At 45.7% G+C, this 26630-nt stretch overlaps 2 protein-coding genes across 6 annotated transcripts in view; both read right to left on the reverse strand.

The window, feature by feature from the left end:
- ilf3b (interleukin enhancer binding factor 3b) overlaps positions 1-8083 on the reverse strand; it is a 54410-nt gene extending 46327 nt beyond the window's left edge. For all 3 annotated transcript variants that reach the window (XM_067972895.1, XM_067972894.1, XM_067972896.1), the window contains exon 1: positions 8007-8083. The gene's annotated coding sequence lies outside the window, so the exon portion shown is untranslated. The remainder of the gene's footprint in view (positions 1-8006) is intronic.
- A 10421-nt stretch (positions 8084-18504) lies between these two features.
- slc44a2 (solute carrier family 44 member 2 (CTL2 blood group)) overlaps positions 18505-26630 on the reverse strand; it is an 86844-nt gene continuing 78718 nt past the window's right edge. For all 3 annotated transcript variants that reach the window (XM_067972899.1, XM_067972898.1, XM_067972900.1), the window contains exons 19-22: positions 26377-26447; positions 23722-23810; positions 22832-22916; positions 18505-20188 (exon numbers count right to left, since the gene is read on the reverse strand). In XM_067972899.1, the coding sequence (XP_067829000.1) occupies positions 20097-20188; positions 22832-22916; positions 23722-23810; positions 26377-26447 (337 nt within the window). In that variant the 3' untranslated portion in view covers positions 18505-20096. The remainder of the gene's footprint in view (positions 20189-22831; positions 22917-23721; positions 23811-26376; positions 26448-26630) is intronic.

A 26630-nucleotide genomic window follows, 5' to 3' on the forward strand; every position in this document is an offset into this window, starting at 1 on the left:
AAGGTGCAATTCCATTTCCAAATCAACCCTGTGGTTAAAAAGGGGACATTTAACAGGAACCTGTACAATTATAGAACTGTTTCCGCAACCAAGAGCGCGAATCAGGAGCCGAGGTATGGACCAATGCTGGAGTTATCCTGTCGTCAATTCAAGTTCAGCTTTACTACATAACAATTACTTCCAGCACCTTCATTCGCAATATCATAGCGCATGCTCACTAAGAAGAGTTTTTACTCAACTGAAAACAGCAATCCACCTCACTTATCTGTGACCATCAGCTAAAAATGTGTCCCCCTCCCCCCAGTTCCATGCAGGAACACAAGTTAATACAAACGATACCATCTATGTTCAGACCTTAGCAAGGCACTGAAGTGAAAAATACAAAACTTAAAGAATAAGCGACAACAGAAGTCAACATGTCAAGAGTTTGGATGTAAAAATGATTGAGTTCAGATTTAAATCAGCATTTGTTTATTAATTCATGGTATATAAGCTAAGGTTTCCAAAAACTCTAACCACAAACCACTACAGCATTCAGGCCCACCATAACTATTATAGTTTTTAATCCTCACACTGCCCAAGTCAGAATAAAGAACTTGCTCCTGGGGTTTTGCCAAAGTCTCTCTGACCATTTGGAGGTGTAGATCTGGCCATTCACCGTCACCCATAAGTGACATACTGCCTTACCAACAACGCAAGAACTGGGCCTGTCCTGTAAGGATTATCAGGATGAGCAACTGATCATCTGGAGCACTCTTCAATCATTTTTAGGTTAGATTAGTGTGCACCTCTCCTCTATACAAACAAAGCACCTGCAACCACACCACTATGTTCCTACATTGCTTTCAACTTTGCTGGAGTTAAGAATGTGACACCAAGACGGTCATTAGTAGATCCAGAATGTAATTGTGCCAAGAACTGGCAGAAAGTGGTTGGAGAACCAGACAGTGCCAACAGATCGAGATCAGATTCCCAAACTAACATTCCACATACCCTTAATGCAAAAATCGACGATTTATTGTTTCTTTACATCTACAAAAAAGTGTTTAAATAGAAATAGAAGTTATAGGAACAGGAATAGGCCATTCAGCCCCTCAAGCCTGTTCCGCCATTCAATGAGATCACGGCTGATCTGTATCCTAACTCCCTCCACCCGCCTCGGATAGCAAAAATCAGATTTAAAATTACTCATTGAGCTAGCATCTATTGCTTTTTGCGAGTTTTCCACCCTGTGCATGAAGTAGTGTTTCCTAACTTCTCTCTGGAATGGCCTGGCTCTGATTTTAAGGTTACATCCTCTTGTCCTAGATTCCACAGCTACCATCTACCCTATCAATTCAGTTCAAAATCCTCAAAAGCCTTAATCAAATCACCCCTTATACTTCTATATTCCAGGGAATACAAGCCTTGTTTATGTAATCTTAAGTTGTGAGAATATCACCTTGTTCAGAGGGCAGTTCCACAAATGAGATCACAGGTGCAGTGAGTTTGTCTGTAGCTGCCGGATGTGGCCTGTGAGGAAAGTGCTCTGTATACTTGCCAACTTGTTTAAAGCCAAAAATCAGAAGCAAGGTGAGTAGGTTTAAGGAATCTTCCAGCTCTGCAAACAAAACTACAACTTTTAACATTAGCAAACAGATTCTAGCTGCACAGTAGGAGGGTTTGTATTAAAAGACTACAACAACTAGAAATTTTCAAACACCAGCAAAAGGAATGTAGTAGCTGGAGATATTCAAATAGGCTATTCAAGTCAGCTTTTTAAAACAGCCAAGTACAATAAGATAACCTAGATGTAATCAAAAAGTCCTGGCAAAATCAAGCTATATGTAACACATGGAGATCACCATCTGACAAGAATTCAATACTCAAGCTAAGTACATGCCGTCTAACATTAACACAACTGAAAGACATTATTGGCAAAGTTTCCTTGCTGGTGAGGAACACGAAGTATAATAAGCAAAAGGGAATAATGTGTCAGATAACAAAATTCCAACACTTACAATCCTGTAAATATATACTAGTTCACTAGAGTAGACACATTACCCAAAATTTATTCTATTTCTCCTTCCTACCTCTCCGTTCCTTCAAAAATCTGGCACTTTAGTCCCCTCATTTTCTGTTTGGCATCTCCCTTTCAATCTTGAAAAACACTCAATCTACTGAGGGATAGAATTAAAAACACCAAGTTACTGCTTCCACACATGGTCCAATACACAGCTGCTGCTTTCATAGAAACTTTACAATACAAAGCTATGTTTTTTTTAAACTGAAGTACTACAAATACCTCCCTGTAACCAACTGAGCAAGCACATCAGCTACTGATGAAACTAGAGAAGGGCAACAACTAACTGTACAAACTTCATGGCAGTGCATTAACTCATGGTAGCCTCAACACAGATTACTGGAAATTCATGGCACAGCCAGGATCTGAGAGAACGGAGTGTTTATTTCAGGTGTGTACCCTTTGTAACAGTTCTGAGGGGAACTCACCTGAAACATAGACTTGGCTCACCACAGAAGCAGGTTAACATTTCAGGCTCTAATGAAGAATTACACATGTAGCCATAACCTGTCTTTCCTTTTACAGATGCTGGTTAACCTGCTCCTGTTGTTCTAGCATTTTGTGTTTTTAAACTTTAGATTTTCAGCATTTGCAGGTTTTTCTTTTTTAAAAAATTGTAAATTCTAATGTGCCTAAAAGTTGAAAAGCAGATAGGTCACTACAACTATCTAACAGTCTTCATTGAAGTTCTACACTGAGGAAAGGTGCTGAATATTTTCAAGACAGATGCCTCTCAGCTTTATAACTGCCAGTGCATTCTGCAGCTATGTCAGCTAGTGTTTATTTAATAAAAGGCCCAGGCCATTTGTTTATAGCAACAAAGCAGAAAAAGATGGAAAAACACTGAGCAAACAACATCCGTGGAGAGAGCTGAGTCTATGTTTCAGATGGGTACCCTTCTTCAGAACTGTTCTGAAGGGTATGCACTTGAAATGTAAACTATCCGTTCTCTCTGCTGCTGACCCTCTGAGCGTTTGCAGCTTTTTCCATTTTTGTTTCAGATTTCTGGCATCTTCAGTTTTTTTGTTTCGTTACTATTTGCAGACAATTAGTGAAATTTTAGTCTTATGAAACAGGATCCCACCTGATGCTTATAGGTTATACACCACAATCTATTTTTCCTTCAAAATACAAAAATGCCTATTTCATAGGAACAGGAGTAGGACATTTATCCCCTTAAGCCTGTGCCACCATTCAATTAGATCATGGCTGATCTGTACCTCAACTCCATTTCCCTGCCTTTGCTCCATATAATTTGATACCTGTACCTATTTTCTATAAGAACAGGAGTAGGCCATTCAGCCCCTCGTGCCTGCTCTGCCATTTAATAAGATCATAGCTGATCTGTGATCTAACTCCATATACCTGCCTTTGGTCCATATCCATTAATACCTTTGGTTGCCAAAAAGCTATCTATCTCACATTTAAAATTAGCAATTGAGCTAGTATCAATTACCGTTTGCGCAAGGGAGTTCCAAACTTCAACCACCCTTTGTGTGTAGAAATGTTTTCTAATCTCACTCCTCAAATTTTTAGACTGTGCCCCCTAGTCCTGGAATCCCCAACCAGCAGAAATAGTTTCTCTCTATCCACCCTATCTGTTCCCCTTAATATCTTATAACCTTCGAACTGATCACTCCTTAACCTTCTAAACTCGAGAGAATACAACCCCAATTTGTGTAATCTCTTCTCGTAACTTAACCAGTGAAGTCTGGGTATCATTTTAGTAAACCTACGCTGCACTCCCTCCAAGGCCAATATGTCCTTCCGAAGGTGCGGTCTAACCAGGGTTTTGTACAGCTGCAGCATAACTTCTGCCCCCTTGTACTCCAGTCCTCCAGATATAAAGGCCAGCATTCCATTAGCCTTATTGATTATTTTCTGCACCTGTTCATGACACTTCAATGATCTATGTACCTGAACCCATAAGTCCCTTTGGACATCCACTGTTTTTAACTTTTTACCATTTAGAAAGTAGAAATTACCCTGTTCTATCCTTTTTTGATCCAAAGTGGATGACCTCACATTTGTCTACATTGAATTCCATTTGCCACAGTTTTGCCCATTCACCTAATCTATCAATATCCCTTTGTAATTTTATGTTTTCATCTACACTGCTTACAATGCCGCCAATCTTTGTCATTGGCAAACTTAGATATGAGACTTTCTATGCTTTCATCTAAATCGTTGATATCGTGAATAATTGAGGCCCCGAGACAGATCCCTGCGGGACTCCACTAGTCACATCCTGCCAATGTGAGTACCTACCCATTATCCCTACTCTGTCGCCTTTCGCTCAGCCAACTTCCTAACCAAGTCCGTACTTTTCCCTCGATTCCATGGGCTTCTATCTTAGCTAACAGTCTCTTATGTGGGACCTTATCAAATGCCTTGTGGAAGTCCATATAAATAACATCCATAGGCATTCCCCTGTCCACTACTTTAGTCACCTCTTCAAAAAAATTCAATCAGGTTTGTCAGGCACGACCTACCTTTCACAAATCCACGCTGGCTCTCTCTGATTAACTGAAAATTCGAGGTGTTCAGTCACCCTATCCTTAATTATAGACTCCAGCATTTTCCCCACAACAGATGTTAGGCTAACCGGTCTATAATTCCCAGTTTTCCTCTCTCTCCTTTCTTAAAAAGTGGAGTGACATGTGCAATTTTCCAATCTAGAGGGACAGTTCCCAAATCTAGAGAACTTTGAAAGATTATAGTTAGGGCATCTGCAATCTGCTCACCTAGAGGCATGCTATCCTCTTTTTCCACTGTAAATACTGACGCAAAGTAATCGTTCAACATGTCCACCATTTCCCCATTGTCAGTGATAATATCCCAACTTTCAGTTTTTGAGGGGCCATCACTGCTCCTGACCACCCTCTTTTTCCTAATGTAACTATAAAAGTTCTTCGTATTGGTTTTGATATCCCTTGCAAGTTTCTTTTCATACTCTCTTTTTGTAGCTCTTACTATCTGTTTTGTGACCCTTTGTATCTTTCCCATTCGCCAGGATCTGTGCTATTTTTTGCCTTTTTGTATGCCCTTTCCTTATTTCTCATACTGTGCCTTACCTCTTTAGTCGTCCATGGCTGTTTTTTTTGGCAAGTAGAGTTCTTGCCCCTCAGGGGTATAAACCGATTCTGTATCACGTTAAATGTTTCTTTAAACATTTCCCACTGTTAGTCAGTCGTTTTGCCCATTAACAGATTTGCCCAGTTTACTGTGGACAGTCTCGGTCTCATCCCATTGAAGTCGGCCTTACCCAAGTCTATAATCTTAGCAGCCAATTCACTTTTCCCTTTCAAACACTACATTGAATTCGATCATGTTACGATCACTATTGGAGAGATGTTCGCATACAGTTAAGCCATTAACTAAATCTGGTTCATTACTCATTACTAAATCTAGTATGGCTTGCCCCCTTGTTGCATCTAGGACATACTGCTGTAGAAAACTATCCCGAACACACAAGAAATTCGTTACCTTTCTAACAGTTGCTAGTCTGCTTTTCCCAATCTATGTGAAGGTTAAAGTCCCCCATTAAGACCACTATGCCTTTCTTACATGCTTGGCTAATCTCTGCATTTATACAATCTAGCACTTCAGAGCTGCTGCCAGGGCTCCTATACACAATTCCCACTATAGTCTTAGATCCTTTTCTATTTCTCAATTCAACCCATAAGGTCTCTGTTGGCTGCTTACCTCTCATTATATCCTCCTTTATCATTGAAGTGATTTCATCTCTAATCATTAAGGCTACTCCTCCCCCTCTTCCATTTTCCCTATCTCTCCTGTAGACCTTATAACCCAGTATATTTAGTTCCCAATCCTGACCATCCTGCAGCCATGTCTCAGTAATAGCTATCATGTCACACCCTCCAATTTGAATTTGAACCTGAACCTGTAGTTCATTTAATTTATTCCTTATACTCTGTGTATTTGTATATGGAACTCTTAGTTGGGCCACACATCATAGCCTGACCTTCAGCTTTGATGCTGGGTTAATCGCCTTACGCCTTCTAGTTTTCACTTTATCTGTAGTGCCTAAAGTACACCTTCTTTCTGCTGCTCTACGCTTTTCCCTTTATCTTGTTCTTGAACAACTGTTTCTACTATTTGTATTGTAAATTTCCCCTGGGTCTTTCTCTCTCTTGCTGCTCTCAAATTTACTCCCTTCTGTCTCCCCACTCAGGTTCCCATCCCCCTGCCACTCTAGTTTAAACCTTCCCCAACAGCACCAGCAAACACCCCCGTACCTACCCATTATCCCTATTCTCTGTCGCCTTTTGCTCAGCCAACTTCCTAACCAAGTCCGTACTTTTCCCTCGATTCCATGGGCTTCTATCTTAGCTAACAGTCTCTTATGTGGGACCTTATCAAATGCCTTGTGGAAGTCCATATAAATAACATCCATAGACATTCCCCTGTCCACTACTTTAGTCACCTCTTCAAAAAATTCAATCAGGTTTGTCAGACACGACCTACCTTTCACAAATCCATGCTGGCTCTCTCTGATTAACTGAAAATTTGCGAGGTGTTCAGTCACCCTATCCTTAATTATAAACTCCAGCATTTTCCCTATAATCAGAACCACTGGCTTAATAGGGATCAAATATATTAATTATGTTGAAAAGAATATTTTAAATTAGGTTCCAGCAGAACCATGAAAACCACAAACTAGTGGCTCAGCTCATAGGGTATTAAGGGGCACAGCACAACATCGATGAAGGTGGCAGGACAAGTTGAGAAGGCTGTTAAAAAAGCATATGGGATCCTTGGCTTTATAAATAGATATAATGAATACAAAAGGAAGTTATGCTAAGCTTGTATAAATCAATGGTTAGGCTTCAGCTGGAGTATTGTGTCCAATTCTGGGCACCGCACTTTAGGAAGGATGTCAAGGTCTTGGAAGAGGGTGCAGAGGAGATTTACTAGAATATCAGAATGCCAGACTTCTGTTACGTAGAGACTAGAGAAGCTGCGATTGCTCTTCTAAGAACAGAGAAGGTTCAGGGGAGATTTAATAGAGGTGTTCAAAATTATGAAGGGTTTTGATAGAGTAGAAAGGGAGGAACTGTTTCCACTAGCAGGTGGGTAACTAGAGGACACCGATTTAAGATAATGGGCAAAAGAACCAGGAGGGGAGAGGAGAATTTTTTTTATGCAGCAAGTTATGATGATCTGGAATGCACTGCCTTAAAGGGTGATGGAAGCAGATTCAATAGTAACTTTCAAAAGGGAATTGGATAAATACTTGAAAAGAAAAAAAAATTCAGGGCAATGGGGAAAGAGCAGGACTAACTGGAGGGCTCTTTCGAAGAGGCACGACACGCCGGACGGCTTCCTCCTGAGCCGCAGGGTTGTATGCCGGAGATGGGCGACCTATGCTGATGCTCGGTCAGTGCCATGAGTGAGAGTGATGCCCAGAGACACAGTGCAGAACCAGTACCAAACAGCGAGCTGAAATGGGCGAGACCAAGGCCGGCATTGATCAGCTGCAAATAACCCCAAGGAACATAGTGGAGCGAGGGGGCGGGGCCTGCCGCCGTGGCCCCGCCCCCTCCCCGCCGCGCGGCTCCCCTCCCCCCCGCCCCGCCGCCATTTTGAGCGCGGCCGCTCGCTGCCTCATGGTGCGGGGGAAGGGAACGTGGATCGGATTCAAGCTGGCGCGCCGGCCCCGATCCGGTCCGACAACAGTCTTCACTCACCTCCCCCACAACCCGCCTCGGCCCCGCTCCTCCCCCATCCCCCACAGCCCCTACCCCGGCGCCTCGTCGCTTAGGCCGCGAGTGACGCACTTCAGGCTGTCGACACGGGGGGTCAACGGCTAACAAGGGTCTCTCTGCCCGACGGTTAGGGGAACTTGGAGCGAGGCCCCAGGCCTGCTACTCCGGGCCTAGCAGCAGCCCAGCTCGCCTTTCCCTTGGCCCGGCTCACTCACCCTCACTCGCTCCCGGCCGCACACTCGATGGGAAAAGGACAAAAAGCCTCACGTGACCCAGTGCCGCCAACGGACCCCCCCCCTTTTATGGACGCGACTGCGCGTGCGCACCAGCGGCGCCAGGTAGCTCGCTCCGCCCACCGCCGCACGTGAATCATTCAAACCCACCAATCACACGGCGCCAAATAGCCCGCGTGACGCTGCGGACGCCACGCCCCCAGTGCGTTGAACGTCATCCCACGTTGCAGTTTGGACAATGTAGTTCTTTGTCACCACTTTAACAATGGGCGGCTGCAGCCTGCTCCACACAGCACAGCTGGGCGGCTGCAGCCTGCTCCACTCAGCACAGCTGGGCGGCTGCAGCCTGCTCCACTCAGCACAGCTGGGCGGCTGCAGCCTGCTCCACTCAGCACAGCTGGGCGGCTGCAGCCTGCTCCACACAGCACAGCTGGGCGGCTGCAGCCTGCTCCACTCAGCACAGCTGGGCGGCTGCAGCCTGCTCCACACAGCACAGCTGGGCGGCTGCAGCCTGCTCCACTCAGCACAGCTGGGCGGCTGCAGCCTGCTCCACACAGCACAGCTGGGCGGCTGCAGCCTGCTCCACACAGCACAGCTGGGCGGCTGCAGCCTGCTCCACACAGCACAGCTGGGCGGCTGCAGCCTGCTCCACACAGCACAGCTGGGCGGCTGCAGCCTGCTCCACTCAGCACAGCTGGGCGGCTGCAGCCTGCTCCACTCAGCACAGCTGGGCGGCTGCAGCCTGCTCCACTCAGCACAGCTGGGCGGCTGCAGCCTGCTCCACTCAGCACAGCTGGGCGGCTGCAGCCTGCTCCACTCAGCACAGCTGGGCGGCTGCAGCCTGCTCCACTCAGCACAGCTGGGCAGGACTGGCTGCAACTACATTAGAGGTTTCCTCACTCCCCGTTAAAGGAGGAATCTGATGAAGGGTTTTCAAAATTATAAATGGGTAAAAAGTGAAAGATTCTTGTGCCTTGAGACACTGCAGCTCAGAGCTCTTGAGTTGGAGTGCAACTTGGAGACACCTAAAGGAGGAGGAATTTCTGGATAGTTTTCTCCAGAGTACAGTCACACCTCAGAGGAAACCACTACCAGTCAACAAGGCAGGGGGAACAGAGGGGAGATCGAGGAGGACATCCCACAGACCCTGGTCCTATCCAATAGGACCAGGGTCCTATTGGATCAAGGAGATCTTGAAACATTTGCCTGAGGAAGGAGAAAATCTCCGAAAGCTTGTGAATTTAAAATAAAATTGCTGGACTATAACTTGGTGTTGTAAAATTGTTTACAACTATCCAATAGGTACAGTGTACTCGATACCTGTGAGGATAAGGAGAAAGAGTGCGGGGAGGACAGCTGCAATGCTGACCAAGCACCGTGGAGCAGAGGGCTGTCTGAAGAGGGGGAGCAGCAGAATAGAAATGTCGTAAATAAAGGGGATTCAATAATTAGGGGGATAGATAGCATCCTCTGCAGCCACAATCAAGAGTCCCAAATGGTGTGTTGGCTACCTGGAGCCACGGTAAGGGATCTCTCAATGTGGCTGGGAAAGGAATTTGGAAAGGGAGGGGGAAGATCCAGCTGCCTTGGTCCATATCAGGACCAATGTCATAGGAACAGAAGTAGGCCATTTAGCCCCTCGAGCCTGTTCGCCATTCAATGAAATCATGGCTGATCTGTGACCTAACTCCATATACCCGCCTTAGCCCCATATCCCTTAATACCGTTGGTTAACTAAAATCTATCAATCTCAAATTTAAAATTAATAATTGAGCTAGCATCAACTGCCGTTTGCAGAAGAGAGTTCCAAATTTCTACCACCCTTTGGGTGTAGAAGTGTTTCCTAACTTCACTCTTGAAAGTCTTGGCTCTAACATTTAGGCTACATCCCCTAGTTCTGGACTCCCCAACCAGCGGAAATAGTTTCTATCTACCCTATCAATTCCTCTTAATATCTTGAAAACTTCGATCAAATCACACATAGGGAACAAAAGACAGCATCATGCAGAAGGACAGGTTAGGGTCTCTTGCCCAAATAAGAGTTTTATATACTAACGCACTATAAGAAATAAATTGAGTGATTTAAAGGCTCAAATACAGATATGACATGGTGGCCATTACTGAGAGATGGCAGCAAGCTAGTCATGATTGGGAGTTAAATATTCCAGGATCGGGGAACTGGAAGAGGATCAACCATATTGATTAAATATACTATTACAATATTAGTAAGAAAGGATATAGGTAAGGGAAAGCAATCATCGGCAACTATGGTTAGAGGACTTAAAACTGTAATGGAAGTTGTCTACAGGCCTCCTGATAACAGTAATGAAGTGCCAGAATGTATTAATTCAGAGATCAGAGAGGCCTGTAGCAAAATCAGAGTTGTTTAATGGGAGACGTTAATTTTCATATCGATTGGGAAGAGCAGAGTAGCTCAAGTCAGAAAGATAGTGAATTTCTTGAGTGTATTCAAGATCGTTTTCTGGAGCAATATGTTCTAGAACCAACAAGAGGACAGGCCATACTAGATTTAGTAATGAGTAATGAGCCAGGCTTGGTTAATAATCTAACAGTAAGGGAACGTTTGTCTAACAGTGAACATAATATGATCGAATTCAACATTAGGTTTGAAAAGAAGAAACGTAACACAGTTACTAAGATTCTAGATTTTGGTAATGCTAACTTTAATGGAAGGAGACAGAGACTGATGACAGTGAATTGGGTAAAACTACAGATGAACAGTGGGAGGTATTCGAAAAGAATTTAGCTTAATACAGGACCAGTATATACCCCTAAGGGGCAAGAGCTCTACTTGCCAAATAAAAAAAGTCATGGTCGACAAAAGATGAGAGATAACAACACGAAAGTGCAAAGAATAGTGTGAATCCAGGGGACTGGGAGAGATATAAAGAACAGCAAAGGAAGATAAAAAGATTAAGAGCTGCATAAAGGGAATATGAAAAGAAACTTGCAAGGGATATCAAGATTAACACAAAAAGTTTTTACAATTATATTAGAAGAAAAAGCGTAGTCAAGGGTAATGTGGGCCTTTTAAAAACAGGTGCAGGTAATATTTCAAATGAAAATAAGGAAATGGCAGACTTGTTGAATAATGACTTTGTGTCAGTCTTCACAGCAGAGGAAGAGGAGAATATACCTGATATTCCAGGGAAACTAATAACGAATCAAGGACTGGAACTCAGTAAAGTTAATGTGAGCAAGAAAACAGTATTAGAAAAAATAATGGCACTGGATACTGACCAATCCCCAGGACCTGATGGGTTTCCACCCCAGGGTTTTAAAGGAAGTAGGTGAGGAATTACAGTTGCTTTAGCCATAATCTTCCAAAGTTCTCTCGAGTCAGGAAGTGTCCCTTATGATTGGAAAATTACAAATGTAACTCCATTATTTAAGAAAGGTGAGAGAGAGAAACCAGGAAATTATAGACCTGTTAGTCTAACATCTGTTGTGGGGAAGTTATTGGAATCTATAATTAAGGACCATGTGACTGAGCACTTAGAGAAATTTGAGCTGAATAGAGAGAGCCAACATGGATTTGTAAAGGGCAGGTCATGTCTAAAGAACCTAATTTAATTTTTTGAGGAAGTAACTAAGGGGGAGTGTCTATGGATGTAGTTTATATGGACTTCCAGAAGGCATTTGATAAGGTTCCACATAAGAGACTGTTATCTAAAATTAAAGCTCATGGAATTAAAGGCAAATTATTGACCTGGTTAGGAGATTGGTTAGGCTGTAGAAGATAGAGAGTAGGGATAATGGGTATGTACTCAGATTGGAAGGAAGTGACTAGTGGTGTCCCACAAGGATCTGTGCAGGGGCCTCGACTATTCACTATATTTATTAATGACTTAGATAACACAATAGAGAGCCATATATCCAAGTTTGCCAAATACAGAGATTGATGGCATAGTAGGTAGTGTAGGCGGGAGCATAAAATTACAAAGAGACATTGATAGATTAAGTGAGTGGGCAAAACTGTGGCAGATGGAGTTTAATGTGGGATAAGTGTGAGGTCATCCATTTTGGACCAAAAAAGGATAAATCCAAGTATTTTTTTAAAATGGTGAAACACTAGGAATAGTGGCGGTCCAAAATGAGATTTGGGGTCCATGTACACAGATCACTAAAACGTAGTAATCAGGTACAAAAAAAATCAAAAAGGCTTGTTAGCCTTTATATCCAGAGGGCTAGAATATAAAGGGAAGGAAATTTTGCTACAGCTATACAAAGCCCGGGTTGGACCACATCTCGATTACTGTGTACAGTTTTGGGCACCGTACATTTGGAAGGAGTGCAGCACAGATTCACCAGAATGTTACCAGGGCTACAAGGGTTCGATTATGAGGAGAGATTACATAAACTAGGCTTGTATTCCCTGGAATATAGGAAGTTATGGGGCGATTTGATTGAGGTTTTTAGGATTTTGAAAAGGAAGTTATAGGGTAGAAACTTTTTCTGCTGGGGGAGTCTAGGACAAGGAGACAAACCTTAAAATCAGAGCCAGGCCATTCAGGAGAGAAGTTAGGAAACACTTCTTCACGCAAAGGGTGGTAGAAATGTGGAACTCTCTCCCACTAAAAGCAGTAGATGCTCAATCAATCATTTTAAATCGGAGATCAATAGATTTTTGCTAGCCAAGGGTTTTAAGGGATATGGAGCCAAGGCGAGTGGATGGAATTAGGATACAGATCAGCAATGATCTCATTGAATGGCAGAACAGGCTCGAGAAGCTGGATGGCCTATTCGTGTTCCTATGAATTGGTAACAACAGTAATTATTAGTATCAAAGACAAAGTTAGAAATGTTTTCACAGAGGATTGTTAGAACATGGGCTGCTTTACCACAAGCGGCTATTGAGATAGGCATTGTAACATTACTTAGAAGGAAACTGGATAAATATTTGAAAAGGAAGAATACAAAATCGTATGGGTAAAGGAAATGAGATTAGGATAGCTCCAATTGAAAGGTTAGCACCATATTATGGCACAATTGATCAAATGATCTCCACCAGTGTTATCATTTCTATGATTAAATTGATTTTAGAGTTCAAATTAGAGTTGAATTCTCAGATGCAGGCTAGGGTTCGATAGGGATGAGCTCTGAATACCCTTAACACATATTCGGATGAGCTCTGAATACCCTTAACACATATTCTTATTACATAAGAAATAGGAGCAGGAGTAGGTTAGACAGCCCCTCAAGCCTGCTGTGCCATTCAATCAGATCATGGCTGATCTTTGACCTCAACTCCACGTTCCCGCCAGATCCCCAGATTCCCCTAGAGTCCAAAAATCTTTTGATCTCAGTCTTGAATATACTCAACGACTGAGCATCCACAGCCCTTTGGGGTAGAGAATTCCAAAGATTTACAATCCTCTGAGTGAAGAAATTCCTCCTCATCTCAGTCCTAAATGGCCGACCCCTTCTCCTGAGACTGTGACCCCTGATTCTAGACTCTCTAGCCAGGGAAAACATCCTCCCTGCATCTACCTTGTCAAGCCTTCTTAGAATTTTACATGTTTCAATGAGATCACCTCTCATTCTTCCAAACTCCAGAGAGTATAGGCCCATTCTACTCAATCTCTCCTCATAGGAGAATGCTCTCATCCCAGGAATTTATCTAGTGAACCTTCGTTGCACCGGCACTAAGGCAAGTATATCTTTCCTTAGGTAAGGAGACCAAAACTGTACACAGCACTACAGTTGTGGTCTCACCAAAGCCCTGTACAATTGCAGCAAGACTTCCTTACTCTTTGTACCCCAACCCTCTTGCAATAAAGGCCAACATACCATTTGCCTTCCTAACTGCTTGCTGTACCTGCATGTTAATTCTGTATTTCATGTACAAGGACATCCAAATCCCTCTGAACACCAACATTTAATAATTTCTCATCATTTAAGAAATATTCCGTTTTTTCTATTTTTCCTACCAAAGTGAATAACCTCACATTTCCCCACATTATACTCCATCTACCACCTTCTTGCCCACTCACTTAACCTGTCCATATCCCTTTGCAGGCTCTTTGTGTCCTCCTCATGGCTTACTTTCCCACCTAGCTTTGTATCGTCAGCAAACTTGGATACATTACTCTCGGTCCCTTCATCTAAGTCATTAATATAGATTGTAAATAGCTGAGGCCCAAACACCAACCTTTGCGACAGCCCACTAGTTACAGCCTGCCAACCTGAGAATGACCCGTTTATCCCTACTCTCTGTTTTCTGTCCATAACCAATCCTCTATCCATGCTAATTAATATTATCCCCAATCCCATGAGCCCTAATCTTGTGTAACAACCTTTTATGTGGGACATAGATTCAAGGTAAAAGGCGGGAGGTTTAGAGGGCATTTGAGAAAGAACTTTTTCACCCAGAGGGTGGTTGGAGTCTGGAACTCACTGCCTGAAAGGGTTGTGGAGGCAGGAACCCTCACAACATTCAAGAAGCATTTGGATGAGCACTTGAAATGCCATAGCATACAAGGCTACGGACCAAATGCTGGAATATGGGATTAGAGTAGACAGGGCTGATGGCCGGCGCGGACACGATGGGCCGAAGGGCCTCTATCCGTGCTGTATGACTCTATGACTCTACTCTATGACTCTATGACCTTTTCGAATGCCTTTTGAAAATCCAAATATACTACATTCACTGGTTCCCCCTTATCTACCCTGCTAGTTGCATCATCAAAAAACTCTAATAAATTTGTCAAATACGATTTCCCTTTTATAAAACCATGTCGATTCTGCCTAATCATATTATGATTTTCTATGTGCCCTGGTACTATGTCCTTAATAATAGATTCATTCTAGCATTTTCCCTATTACTGATGTCAGACTAACTGGCCTGTAGTTCCCAGTTTTCTCTCTCCCTCCTTTCTTGAATAACGGGATTACTTTTGCTACCTTCCAATCCACGGGGACCGTTCTAGAATCTAGATTCTAGAAAATCAAAACCAATGCATCCACTATCTCTGCAGCCACCTCTTCTAAAACCCTAGGATGGAGGCCATCAGGTCCAGGGGACTTGTCGGCTTTTAGTCCCATTAACTTTTCTAATACTTTTTCTTTACTAATCTTAATCACTAAGTTCCTCCCTCTCATTAGATCCTTGGTTCCCCATTATTTCCAGTATTTTTTTTATGTCTTCTACTGTGAAGACAGATATAAAATATTTAACGTGTCTGCCATTTCCTTATTCCCTATTATAATTTCTCCAGTCTCAGCCTCTAAGGGACCCACGCTTACTTTCGCTAATCTCTTCCTTTTTAGATACTTGTAGAAGCTCTTAAATCTGTTTTTATATTTCTTGCTAGTTTACTCTCATATTCAATTTTTGCCCTCTATCAATTTCATTACAAGGTATTTTATTACAAGGTAATAAAATGATTGAGGGATTCAGATGACATAAACTTTGAGAGTGAGCTCCTTAACAGTTCAGTTAGTAAATGGTGTGAACCTGAGCCGTACAGACCAGACAACCTTAGGTTTGAGCCCCAGTCAGTGCTAAGTTAGTTGGGCTCAGCTAGGACAGTAATGGGGTTCTACATGAGACCTTAGTGTTGTTGGGTTAGGGAGAAGAAAAATCAGTGAAGAAGCCATTTCTGGATGACTGTCCAGCAGCCCCCTGCTTAGAAAGTGTGTGTGGATGCTTGGGTAAGGACAGCATTCAGCTTTGCCAATGATAGCTCCCACAACTGAACTAAACAACACACTGCCCAGGCTTGCACATGAAGAATACCCACTTGGTGAGGTTTTAGAGGGTGGTTGCTACACATGTGCCATCAAGATAAGAGATTTGGGGATGGGGATGGGGATGGGGAGGGGGGAAACTATGAGCACGAAAGTGGAGCCATTAAAGACATCTAAGCCTGTGCCAATTTGGCACAGTTGATGGAACCCACGCCCGAGTCAGCAGGTGGCTGGTTTAAACCACTCCAGGATTTAAGCACAATCTCAGCTGACACCACAGTGCGGTATGAAGGGGTGCTGCATTGTCAAAGGTGCCGTGTTTTAGAAGAGATGATTGACGAAGGCCCCGTCTACCTTATCAACTGGACGTAAAAGATCCCACGGCACTATTTAAAGAGCAGGGAGTTCTACCAGTGACTTGGCCAACATTTCTCCCACAACTATACCACTAAAACAGATTATCTGGTCATTTATCTCACTGCTGTTTTTTGGGATCTTGCTGAATGCAAATTGGCTGCTACGTTTGACTATATAACTGCTATTATCCTTCAAAAGTACTTCATTGGCTGTGAAGCGCTTTGAAATGTCCTGAGGATGGAAAAGTCACTATGAATATACGCTCTTGTTCCTTCTTTAAACCTAAAGTGATATTACTGAAATCATGGTGGGTAACTCTTATTTTAATAATATTCAAGAACTGATTTTTCTCATCAACACTGAGTTACACCAGTCCAAAAGCAATAGTGTGGGACTGACGATGCAAACCGCTCACAATCCAGAGGCAACTTTACCTTATCCTGGGCGCACTTTTAAATTTAAAACTGCAGCTGATAACTAATGTGCATTTTTCTCACCATCAGTTGCAGTTAGGAATATAACCACCTGACTTGTTCCGTGGGCAGCGGAGACTCACCTTATCGGGGGCTTGTAATTAACGGCTGTGCTTGTGCCTGGTGGCTGATGGAGAACCAGATCTGCTTTGACCTCCAGTGCCCTGTATAAATAAGATCAGAACTGACAGACTAATGAACTCGCCCAGCAGTAGCTACCAAGAGGCTTTTTATTGGAGCTGAAACAAATAACCTGCACCCCTTCCTGATGGTGTGAATGAACCAATCTCAATCACTCTCACAAAAAGGTTTGGATAGGGCGGGGCGGGGTTTGGATAGGGCGGGGTTTGGATAGGGCGGGGCGGGGTTTGGATAGGGCGGGGCGGGGTTTGGATAGGGCGGGGCGGGGTTTGGATAGGGCGGGGCGGGGTTTGGATAGGGTGGGGCGGGGTTTGGATAGGGCGGGGTTTGGATAGGGCGGGGCGGGGTTTGGATAGGGCGGGGCGGGGTTTGGATAGGGCGGGGCGGGGTTTGGATAGGGCGGGGCGGGGTTTGGATAGGGCGGGGCGGGGTTTGGATAGGGCGGGGCGGGGTTTGGATAGGGCGGGGCGGGGTTTGGATAGGGCGGGGCAGGGTTTGGAGGGTTACCATGAACACTTTGATCTTGAAATATTTTTCCAATGTGTGAATCTGAACTTTGGTTCCTTCATTAACGTTATGTGATGTGGCTTTGATATCAACACACCCCCAGCTCCACACCACAGGATCACAAGCTGTGCTCCTTACAGGACAGAGCCAAATGGGATCGATCTATGCTTCACCCCACCTCACCAGCCCAAGTCAAAATGGGGTTCTGTGGTACAATAGTGTGTGTAAAGTCATTGAAAGTTTTCATAAGATCACAAGACAGATTCATATAAAGAAAGATCTTCAATCATTTTTTTTCCATCATTGCAGCATACAAACCCTACCATCTTCCATTCCAACTGTTTCTTAAATGAGTTCAGTATTGGGGCCACTTGTATTGTTGCAGCAATTTCCTAAAGTGCAGGGATTGAAAACCAGATTCTTACAGCTAGGTTTTAAAATATGAAATTTTACACAGTGGCTAAACTAATAACAGCATTCAGTTTAAAGACTTACATTTATAGAGCAGCCGCCACACCAAACCCCAGATCCTAGCCCTGCCCCTCGGTCCCAGCCCTGCCCCCCGTCCTAGCCCTCACCCTGGTCCCAGCCCTGCCCCCTGTCCCACACCGAACCTCAATCCCAGCCCCGCCCCCCGGTCCCAGCCCTGCCCCCGGTCCCAGCCCAGCCCCCGGTCCCGCACCGAACCCCAGATCCCAGCCCTGCCCCCGGTCCCGCACCGAACCCCAGATCCTAGCCCTCCCCCCGGTCCCAGCCCTGCCACCCCCCAGCCCTGCCCCCATCCCACACCGAACCCTGATCCCAGCCCTGCCCCCCGGTCCCGCACCGAACCCTGATCCCAGCCCTGCCCCCGGTCCCGCACTGAACCCCGGTCCCACACTGAACCCCGGTCCCACACTGAACCCCAGATCCTAGCCCTGCCCCCCCCCCAGCCCTGCCCCCGTCCCACACCGAACCCTGATCCCAGCCCTCACCCTGGTCCCAGCCCTGCCCCCTGTCCCACACCGAACCTCAATCCCAGCCCCGCCCCCCGGTCCCAGCCCTGCCCCCCGGTCCCACACCGAACCCCGGTCCCAGCCCCGCCCCCCGGTCCCACACCAAACCCCAGATCCTAGCCCTGCCCCCCGGTCCCACACCGAACCCCGGTCCCAGCCCTGCCCCATCTAACATTCACCTCTTGTCCAGTTTTAGACTTGACAAATCAAATAACTGGGTTGTGGAAATTATAATTTATTGGATCTACACAGACTTCATGCAGATAAATAAATGAAAGAAAGTGGAGGCAGCAATGATTACAGAATAACTGATTCAATCAGGCACTTTTAATTGTATTTGGAATGCTGTTTATAGCAAGAACCAATCCTGTGGGATCAATCTGCTGCCGAGCAAGAATAAATTCCAGCAACCGCTAACATGGACTCGTCCAATCCAGCCTTCTGTTACAAGAGTAACAGCAACAATTTATTTGACTGGCTGATAACTGCGACATGCAAGAAAGAGATTGGCTGTATGTACACCATGTGTTATATACATGTGGGCAAATAATACCTGTTAGACACACACTCATTCAGTCAATAATGCAGTCCCATTTATACAGGAAAACTATACATTTATCATCTGTTAAAATAGCATAACCTTTAAAAAACACAAATAAAACAAGCAAACTGCTTCTTAGTTAGGCCGAGTCTTTGCTGATTGAGGGAGGTTTGTTTCTACAACTTGGATTTAACAAGATTCTCACAAAATGTCAGTTATTTAATAAAGCCAATTCCGCATTCTTCCCCCTAACATATGAGTGCAGAGTTCCGTTGCCTAGGCTCCAGTGGACATAAAGGACTGGACTCATTAACACTAAACCTCGCAAGCAGTTAGGCGGTGGTTTTCTTTGGACAAATATGTCGTCTGTGACGACATGAGGATCACATGATTAAAACAACCCTAAACTGGGTAACTCACAGGCCTTGGCCAGTAAACAGACCAAGGCAGCTCAAAGCAAATCTCCAGGAGCTGCATGCAGCATTATTACAGCACACCCACCACTGACATATCAAGCACTTCCTTTTTTTTTCATTTCTTGGACGACGGACGTTTAATGTTTGATTTACTCTTACCACTTCAGGACAAAAATTGCACTAACTTCAGGGGACAAGACCAGATTATATCTGATGCATATCTCAAAAATGTTTTTAAGCAGTTTTAAAAGACTCACTGGCGAGTCTCACACGTGAAGAACAAGTACGAGGGTGAGGTACTGGAGGGAACCCACTGCCCGTGGAACCTGTACCACAGTGAGAGTCAGCACCGTCAGGAGGAGGGGGGGAGAAAGGGGAAAAAAAAAATCAGCATTACAAGTAGAGAGACAGTAAACCTTTGTTTAACAACTGAGAATGCGCACCCCTTATTGTCAGGTGTAGCATTCCAGGCAAAGCAGAGCACTAAAACCAGGCCAGTGTGCCAAAATATAGCTGAAACTACAGCTCTGGAGTTTAATGCCATTTGAATGTGACCATGTATAACCTTATTTGTTAATAATACCATTGAATTTATCCTCATTTACTGTGTGGTTATCAGAGCAGGAGGTGTGAAGCAGGTGTCTGCCAGGCAGAACCATATTTATAAAACACAATACCTCAGATGATAATCTAATTTTATCTCAAACCATAACCCAAATTTTTTTTGGCACAGTAGGGTGCAGCTGGAGACAGCTGTAATGCAGAAAAAGCTCTCACAAAAGGAGACCCTGGCAGTTGCTGAGAGCATGGAAAGGCCGGAACTCTAACGTGTATGTTCGGATAGTCTTGCTCCACGCATCGTCACTGGCAGGGTCGATCCAGTGAGGATCCATGTTCTTTAGGTACAGGCTTGTCCTGATCTGCAATAGTTCTCACTCATTTTTCTTATCCAGGATCTTCAGAAGCTCCTTGGACATGAAATAGGGTTTCTCAGTCGAGCCATCATTCCTCTCCTGGTCTTCCACTGCATGAACAGCAATATCACAACCAAATGTATAAACAAGAAGATAACAAATCCCAATGAGGCTAGAATCTAGAAACCGTGTGCAGTATCAGTACGCAAACACCTACTACCGTGCAACCTGTCCCGCCACAAAGCAGCCTCCCAAAACACTGGTTCCTCATCGGAGGAGCCCCGGGTGGTGCTCAGAAAAGATGATCTTTAGCAGCTAATGGTTGATCGAGTAAAGACAAATAGTTTCCAGTGAAAGTGTTAGACTGCAAAGAAATTTAAGTGTAGAAATGACAGTGATATTAGTAATTGAATGCCTAACATGTTTGTATTACAGTACTTTATGTGTAGAAGTTAAAGCCTCCATTAAACTAGCGCACAGTGATGTCAAATGAAAGTTCTCAAAGTTTATAAGAATCTTTAGGGACTGGGAATTAGGTCCAGCTAGTTTGTCCTTTTTTCACAAATCAGTCCCCAGCTGCCACCCCCTCACCTTATCCCTCAATTCCTTCTCTCCAGTTTATTCCATAACTTGATAATCCTTTGGGTGTAAAAGGAAGACAATGGCTTCCAACGCAGTCCCAGTAATGACAGAAAAATTCCCAACATCACACCGTTGGTTTATAATACTAACAAGGGAAATTTTGCAGAGACATAATAACAGATACCAGGGCCAATAGTTTAGTTACAGGGTCCTCCCAGGGTGTCTCGCTAATGTGGTTCATCAATAGTTTAATAAAAGTGACTTTGCCTCGTTCAGAAGCTCTTCGTCACTCTTGCTACAACTCTGGTGTCTGAGGAGAATCACATTCCTTTTTGTACAGAATGTCACGCAGCTCTGGCAGTGTGTAGTACGGTCTCTCGGGGGAGCCGTCATTCCTCTCCAGATCTTCACCTGGTTACCCGGCAGCAGAGGAAAGGCAGAAGAATCCAAACACATCCCCGTGCAGAAGTGATGAATGGAGGGAGACAGGGTGAGAGCAAGGGAGAAGAGAGGGAGAGAAAAAGAGAAAGATGCAGGTAATAATCAGAGTCAGTAAATGGAAACAATACCACATAAAAATACAGAGTTCAGGCTGTCAGCCGGCAATTAATGATTAGAGATCAGGAAAAACAGAGCCGGCTGAAAGTACAAGTCCACCAGTATCTGGAAAGAGACCAGCAAAGGGATGTTAACCTGTCTGTTCTCTCATCAGATGCCAGCAGATTTGCTGTGTAGTTCAGTATTTCTCTTTTTATCTCTCCTATTATAAATCAGGACCTCACCCTGGTCTAGCCAACCCCACAGTGAAGCAAATGTGAAGGTCCTAATAAATTCTACAGACACAATTTTGCTGAACGTGCTGACAGGAGTAGCCAGGTCTCCACCTTCATAGCTCGCTCCAACAAACCCAATTGCTGGTTACCTCTGGGTTTATAGATGTACAGTTTCAGAGCTGTCTTTATTGGTGCCCGACTGCTTATAACTGAGAGCTGTAGGACTGCTGGTCACTTGCTTCAGTTGAGCTGGGAATGCATCAACAGGGAGATTCCATGTGGGTTACAGGACCTAATTGTGGCCAGAGTACCCCTCTGGGGAAAGGTCGTGGATTTGTGCTTGATCCAGACCATCCGGCCCTTGTAGATTTAGATTCCATTCCATTGCAACGGATGGAACAGTGGTGTCAGAGAAAATAAAACAGCAAACTGAATAGGAGAAAGCATGAAACAGTGGGAGTGAGGACAAGTGGCGGGGAGGGGAATTTGTAAGTAAATGATCAGATTCAATGACCTGATGAGGGCCTGGCTGACTCTGCTAATAGGACTAGTCAGATGCAGACAACATTTGTAAGTCAGAAACATCAGTGAAACTGGCAAGAAACTTAAGCAGAATGTCCTGTAAACAATTCTGGTCTCTGCTAACATGCAGTTTAACAGAATCCAGGCTGACAGCATAATGTTGAAACCATTACAATTACACCCGCAAGGCTCAACTCTAAAGTTTTCTGTTTTTTTTAATCCTTTCATAGGCACAGAGCTAAATTTGGTATTTATTTTCTTGCTAGTTTTCTCCATTGGTGTCCTGAAAGTGCAGACTCTCGCTGGGGTACAGTTCAGTGGGCGGAGCTGCCGCCCCAATACCTCACCCCAAGTGGCCATTCTTCACGTACAGCGAGATGCGAGTGTCGGCAAGCTATCAGGAAGCATCAGGACCAAACCTGATCCTGTCTTCATCCGACATCCACACACAAAGGCGCTGTCCAACAGGAATCACTGGATATCAGGAGCAGAAGCCTCAGGCTGACTCTTGCCTCTCCCCGAGGTCAATTGTAGCAGCAATACAGCCGCTGCAACTGAGATTCGCTAATTCAGCAGAGGCTGGGGTTTGAAGCCGAGGCCTTCCTGGTCTGTATGGATCAGCTGTTCATCAGATAAACTCGCTGAGTCATCCAGAAAGGACTAAAATTAAAGTTAGATTTTAAAAACACAAATCCAATTTTCCAGTTCAGTCTCTTACAATATTTCATTATTTAAGATCAATTATTAAAGTTTCCATTCAACTTTCATCATTAGCAAAGCAAATATCAGATATCTGTTGGCTGGCCCACCTCTAGTTACAACAGCTCTGGGTTACTCAAAAATACACAGATTAAAAGTGCCCTGCAGCGTACTCACAAAAGCAGAGGAACAGTGTGTCCACACACATTGCATACACGCTGAAGAATCCGTGTGCAACCAGGTAGGAACCCACAATCAGAGTCTGCAACACAGAAACAGCAGAATACATTACTGCCTCAGCCAGCCTCCTGCAGAGCTAGTCTCAGAGCTGCTGCAACATTCAAACTTAGAGTTAGTTACACAATTAATAAATACTCTGGATATCCAATACCCAGCGCAGGAATGTACAGCACAGTATGTATCACAGGGAGTTAGGATTCTGCATGCTGCTCATACTGATTTATATCTCGCTCGCATTTTCCACTGCGACCAATACTTTACAATCACCGACACTCCTCGGAAACAGTAATTTCCCTCAGCAATGGCCCTCCCTCATGCTCTGAAGGCACTGAGTCTCCCTGGGGTACATTTACATGGGTGCTGGCTGCCCTCCGGAACCTCAGCAAGTAGCTATTCCTTATAGTGACAGTTGGCAGGCTGTTGGACTGTGGTGGGCATCACAGCCCAGAAAGACCCTCACCTGATGTGTGCACGTACACACATTTTCCAGCCGGGGTCACTAGATGGTCACTGGAAGCAGGAGCCTGGGCCAATTTCGCTCTCCCTCACCCGATGCAGTGAACCCAACTGTAGTGCTAGCCGAGATCAGTTAACTGGCACAGAGTGAGGATTAAAGGCACAGGACCTTCCTGGTCTGTAAGGCTCAGTTACTCACACACTGAGTACAAACACACTGAGCGCCACCTTTATTTCCATCTAAATATTTTTAACAGTGCAAGTCCAATAAAAGCACACATTCTCAGAGCCATGGTCTTGCTGGACCTCCAGCGTGAAAGGTTGTGTGGGGCACGCTGTACTTAAAGCAAACGCTGGTGGCTATTTCTCACCAGCAGTGGAACCCAGTAGTAATTCAGAGTTGGTGCCTTGTCCTCAATTATCGTTATTCGATTGGTGAAGAAGAAGAATCCAAGGACGCCTGCGGAATAGAAGGAAGGAGCAATCACTTAGTGATTAATCCAAACACACAAGGCCAAGAGAGCAGGGAGAGGGAATACATTGTGCTACACTCTATAGGATCCTCACATTACGGAACATCATGCATCCAGGAGCAGGGCCCTTGTCAAAACATGAATAACAATGTTTACCCCCATCCTCTCCTGACGGCGCCAACTCTCGCTGGGCTTTGATTCCACCCGAGTGCCCATTCTTGATGTGTGAGCTTATACAGTGAGTGTCAGCAGGTTATTAGATACCCAATCCCGATCTGGCCTTCGCCTGGAACCACACACGCTCGGGGTCTAGAACTCTGGCTATTTCCCCTCCTTAGCCCAGGGGTACTGAGGCCAATTGTAGCCCCGACTACTGCCCTGGCAGAGATCAGCAAACTCAGTACAGACTAGGCGTGGAACACAAGACATCCTGGGTTTGTATGGCCCAGTATCTCACTTTGCCACACCGTCAACGTACTCTCGGATTGGCCTGGCAATGGAAGGTTCCTGCTCAGCACGGTGAGGGGACGAGGCGGCACGCGGGCCCCGGGAGCGAGGGGATGAGGCGGCACGCGGGCCCCGGGAGCGAGGGGACGAGGCGGCACGCGGGCCCCGGGAGCGAGGGGACGAGGCGGCACGCGGGCCCCGGAAGCGAGGCGGCACGCGGGCCCCGGGAGCGAGGGGACGAGGCGGCACGCGGGCCCCGGGAGCGAGGGGACGAGGCGGCCCGTCAGCTCCCACTCAGTATACGCTCAGGTGAGGTGTCGAGCACTCAAACTACAAGACCTACTGCAACTCTACAGAAAGGGTCACCATGTGGAACAACAACTACTGTATTATTTACCGAAGTAGCATAAAACCCGCTGGATAAGGAACCCCTCAGACCTATAATTACATGGGAGCAGCTACACAACGTGCAACACGTAACAAGGTACAGCAGAGACTTACGTTTTTTTTGATTTAACAACAAATGGGCCCTAATCAAACAGGGTTCAACATCCTGAGTGAGGACGGTTCATCTCACTGCCCAAACTGTACCCGACTGACCAGGTGATGCACAAAGTATGGTTGGGAACCGGTCCTTTTGAGAATCCCTACATGGTCAGTGTCCCCATACGTGGTCAGTGTCCAGTAAAGTAAGTAAAGTACAAATGCCTAAGTGGCAAAGTAGAAAAGTAGTAAGAATGACAAGCAAGGGTTAATTAGAAGCTGCTTAGGTTTGGACAATGGGCCCCTTCAAGGCTAATAGTGGTGTGAGGAACTCGTTAGATGTTGGGGTCTGCTTATGCTCATCATTGGCATGGCAACATTAGGGAGTAGGGAGTTTGGTGTGGGTGTTTCTGCACAGCTGGTTGATCAATAGAAAATAATGAGCTGAGTGAGGCCAGAGACATTCCAGGTTAGCAGATAAGGATGGGGATGATTAGGGGAAACATTCCAAGCTGGAAGATGAGGGGACATCCATCTATGTCTGTCACTGCGGCGTGATCAGCTAACTGTATTGTCCATGATTGGCCTGCAGTTAGGTAACCCCTCATGGCCAACCTATGCCCGGCTTATGATTGGTGTTGAACCTCATGTTAGCAATGTTCCAACCCCTATTGATCTGTATAAACGTGTGTATTTTCTGTATGTTCTTGTCTTGTTCTGTCAGCATAGGTGGGACTCTATCAGGAGTCCAGATCAATGCTGCAGACCAAGGTCTGCTCTAATAAAATAGTGTTGAACTTTAAAGGTGTATTCGATTCAGTGTTGCGCTGAACCAGACTGAGGGTAAAAGAATCCAGTTCATCACTTTGAGAACGGGGTGAGGGACACAACTTTAAAGTAACACTGAACGTGTATTCGTGAATCTCGGAGCTGTTAGTATTTTAAGCAAAGGATTGATTTCAACTTTTCTGTCATTTACTGAGTGAGATTTATTTTTCTCCCTCCAATTTTCTCCCCTCACCTGAGGCACTAACTCTTGCTGGGAAAGGTTCCCACAGGAACCAACAGCCCGAGCATTGCAGCTTAGCCTGATCCTGTCCTCTTTCCAGCAGCAGCTGTTGGGCGGGAGCGGGAGCGGGAGCTGCCGGGCGGGGGGCGGGAGCCGCCGGGCGGGGGGCGGGAGCGGGAGCGGGAGCTGCCGGGCGGGAGCGGGAGCGGGAGCCGTTGGGCGGGGGGCGGGGAGAGGGAGCGGGAGCCGCCGGGCGGGGGGCGGGAGCGGGAGCGGGAGCGGGAGCTGCCGGGCGGGGAGCGGGAGCGGGAGCCGTTGGGCGGGGGGCAGGGAGAGGGAGCGGGAGCCGCTGGGCGGGGGGCGGGAGCGGGAGCGGGAGCCGCCGGGCGGGAGTGGGAGCGGGAGCCGTTGGGCGGGGAGAGGGAGCGGGAGCCGCCGGGCGGGGAGAGGGAGCGGGAGCCGGATCAGTGACTGGATTTCCCTTCCCTGAAACCAACTATCGCCACAATCCTGCCCAAGACCAGTTTACTCAGCACAGGCTGGCGATCGGTAGGTGATTTACTTAAACAAATACTAAAACCATCGACAATAGAGAGAGAAAATCATCCACTGACCCACTCCTCCAACAATGAGCAGTTTGGCCAAAAACAGCAGGAAGTCCGTCACTTTGTCCAGAACTACCACCCTGAGAGAAAAGAACATCAACACCCGATTACCAATTGCAGCTCAGCACCGGACCCTCCCCCCCCCCACCCCTGCACCGGACCCTCCCCCTCCCCCCGCACCGGACCCTCCCCCCCCCACCCCTGCACCGGACCCTCCCCCTCCCCCCGCACCGGACCCTCCCCCCCCCACCCCTGCACCGGAC

Source organism: Heptranchias perlo, chromosome 37 (genome assembly GCF_035084215.1).
Source record: "Heptranchias perlo isolate sHepPer1 chromosome 37, sHepPer1.hap1, whole genome shotgun sequence".
Classification (NCBI taxonomy): Eukaryota; Metazoa; Chordata; class Chondrichthyes; order Hexanchiformes; family Hexanchidae; genus Heptranchias; species Heptranchias perlo.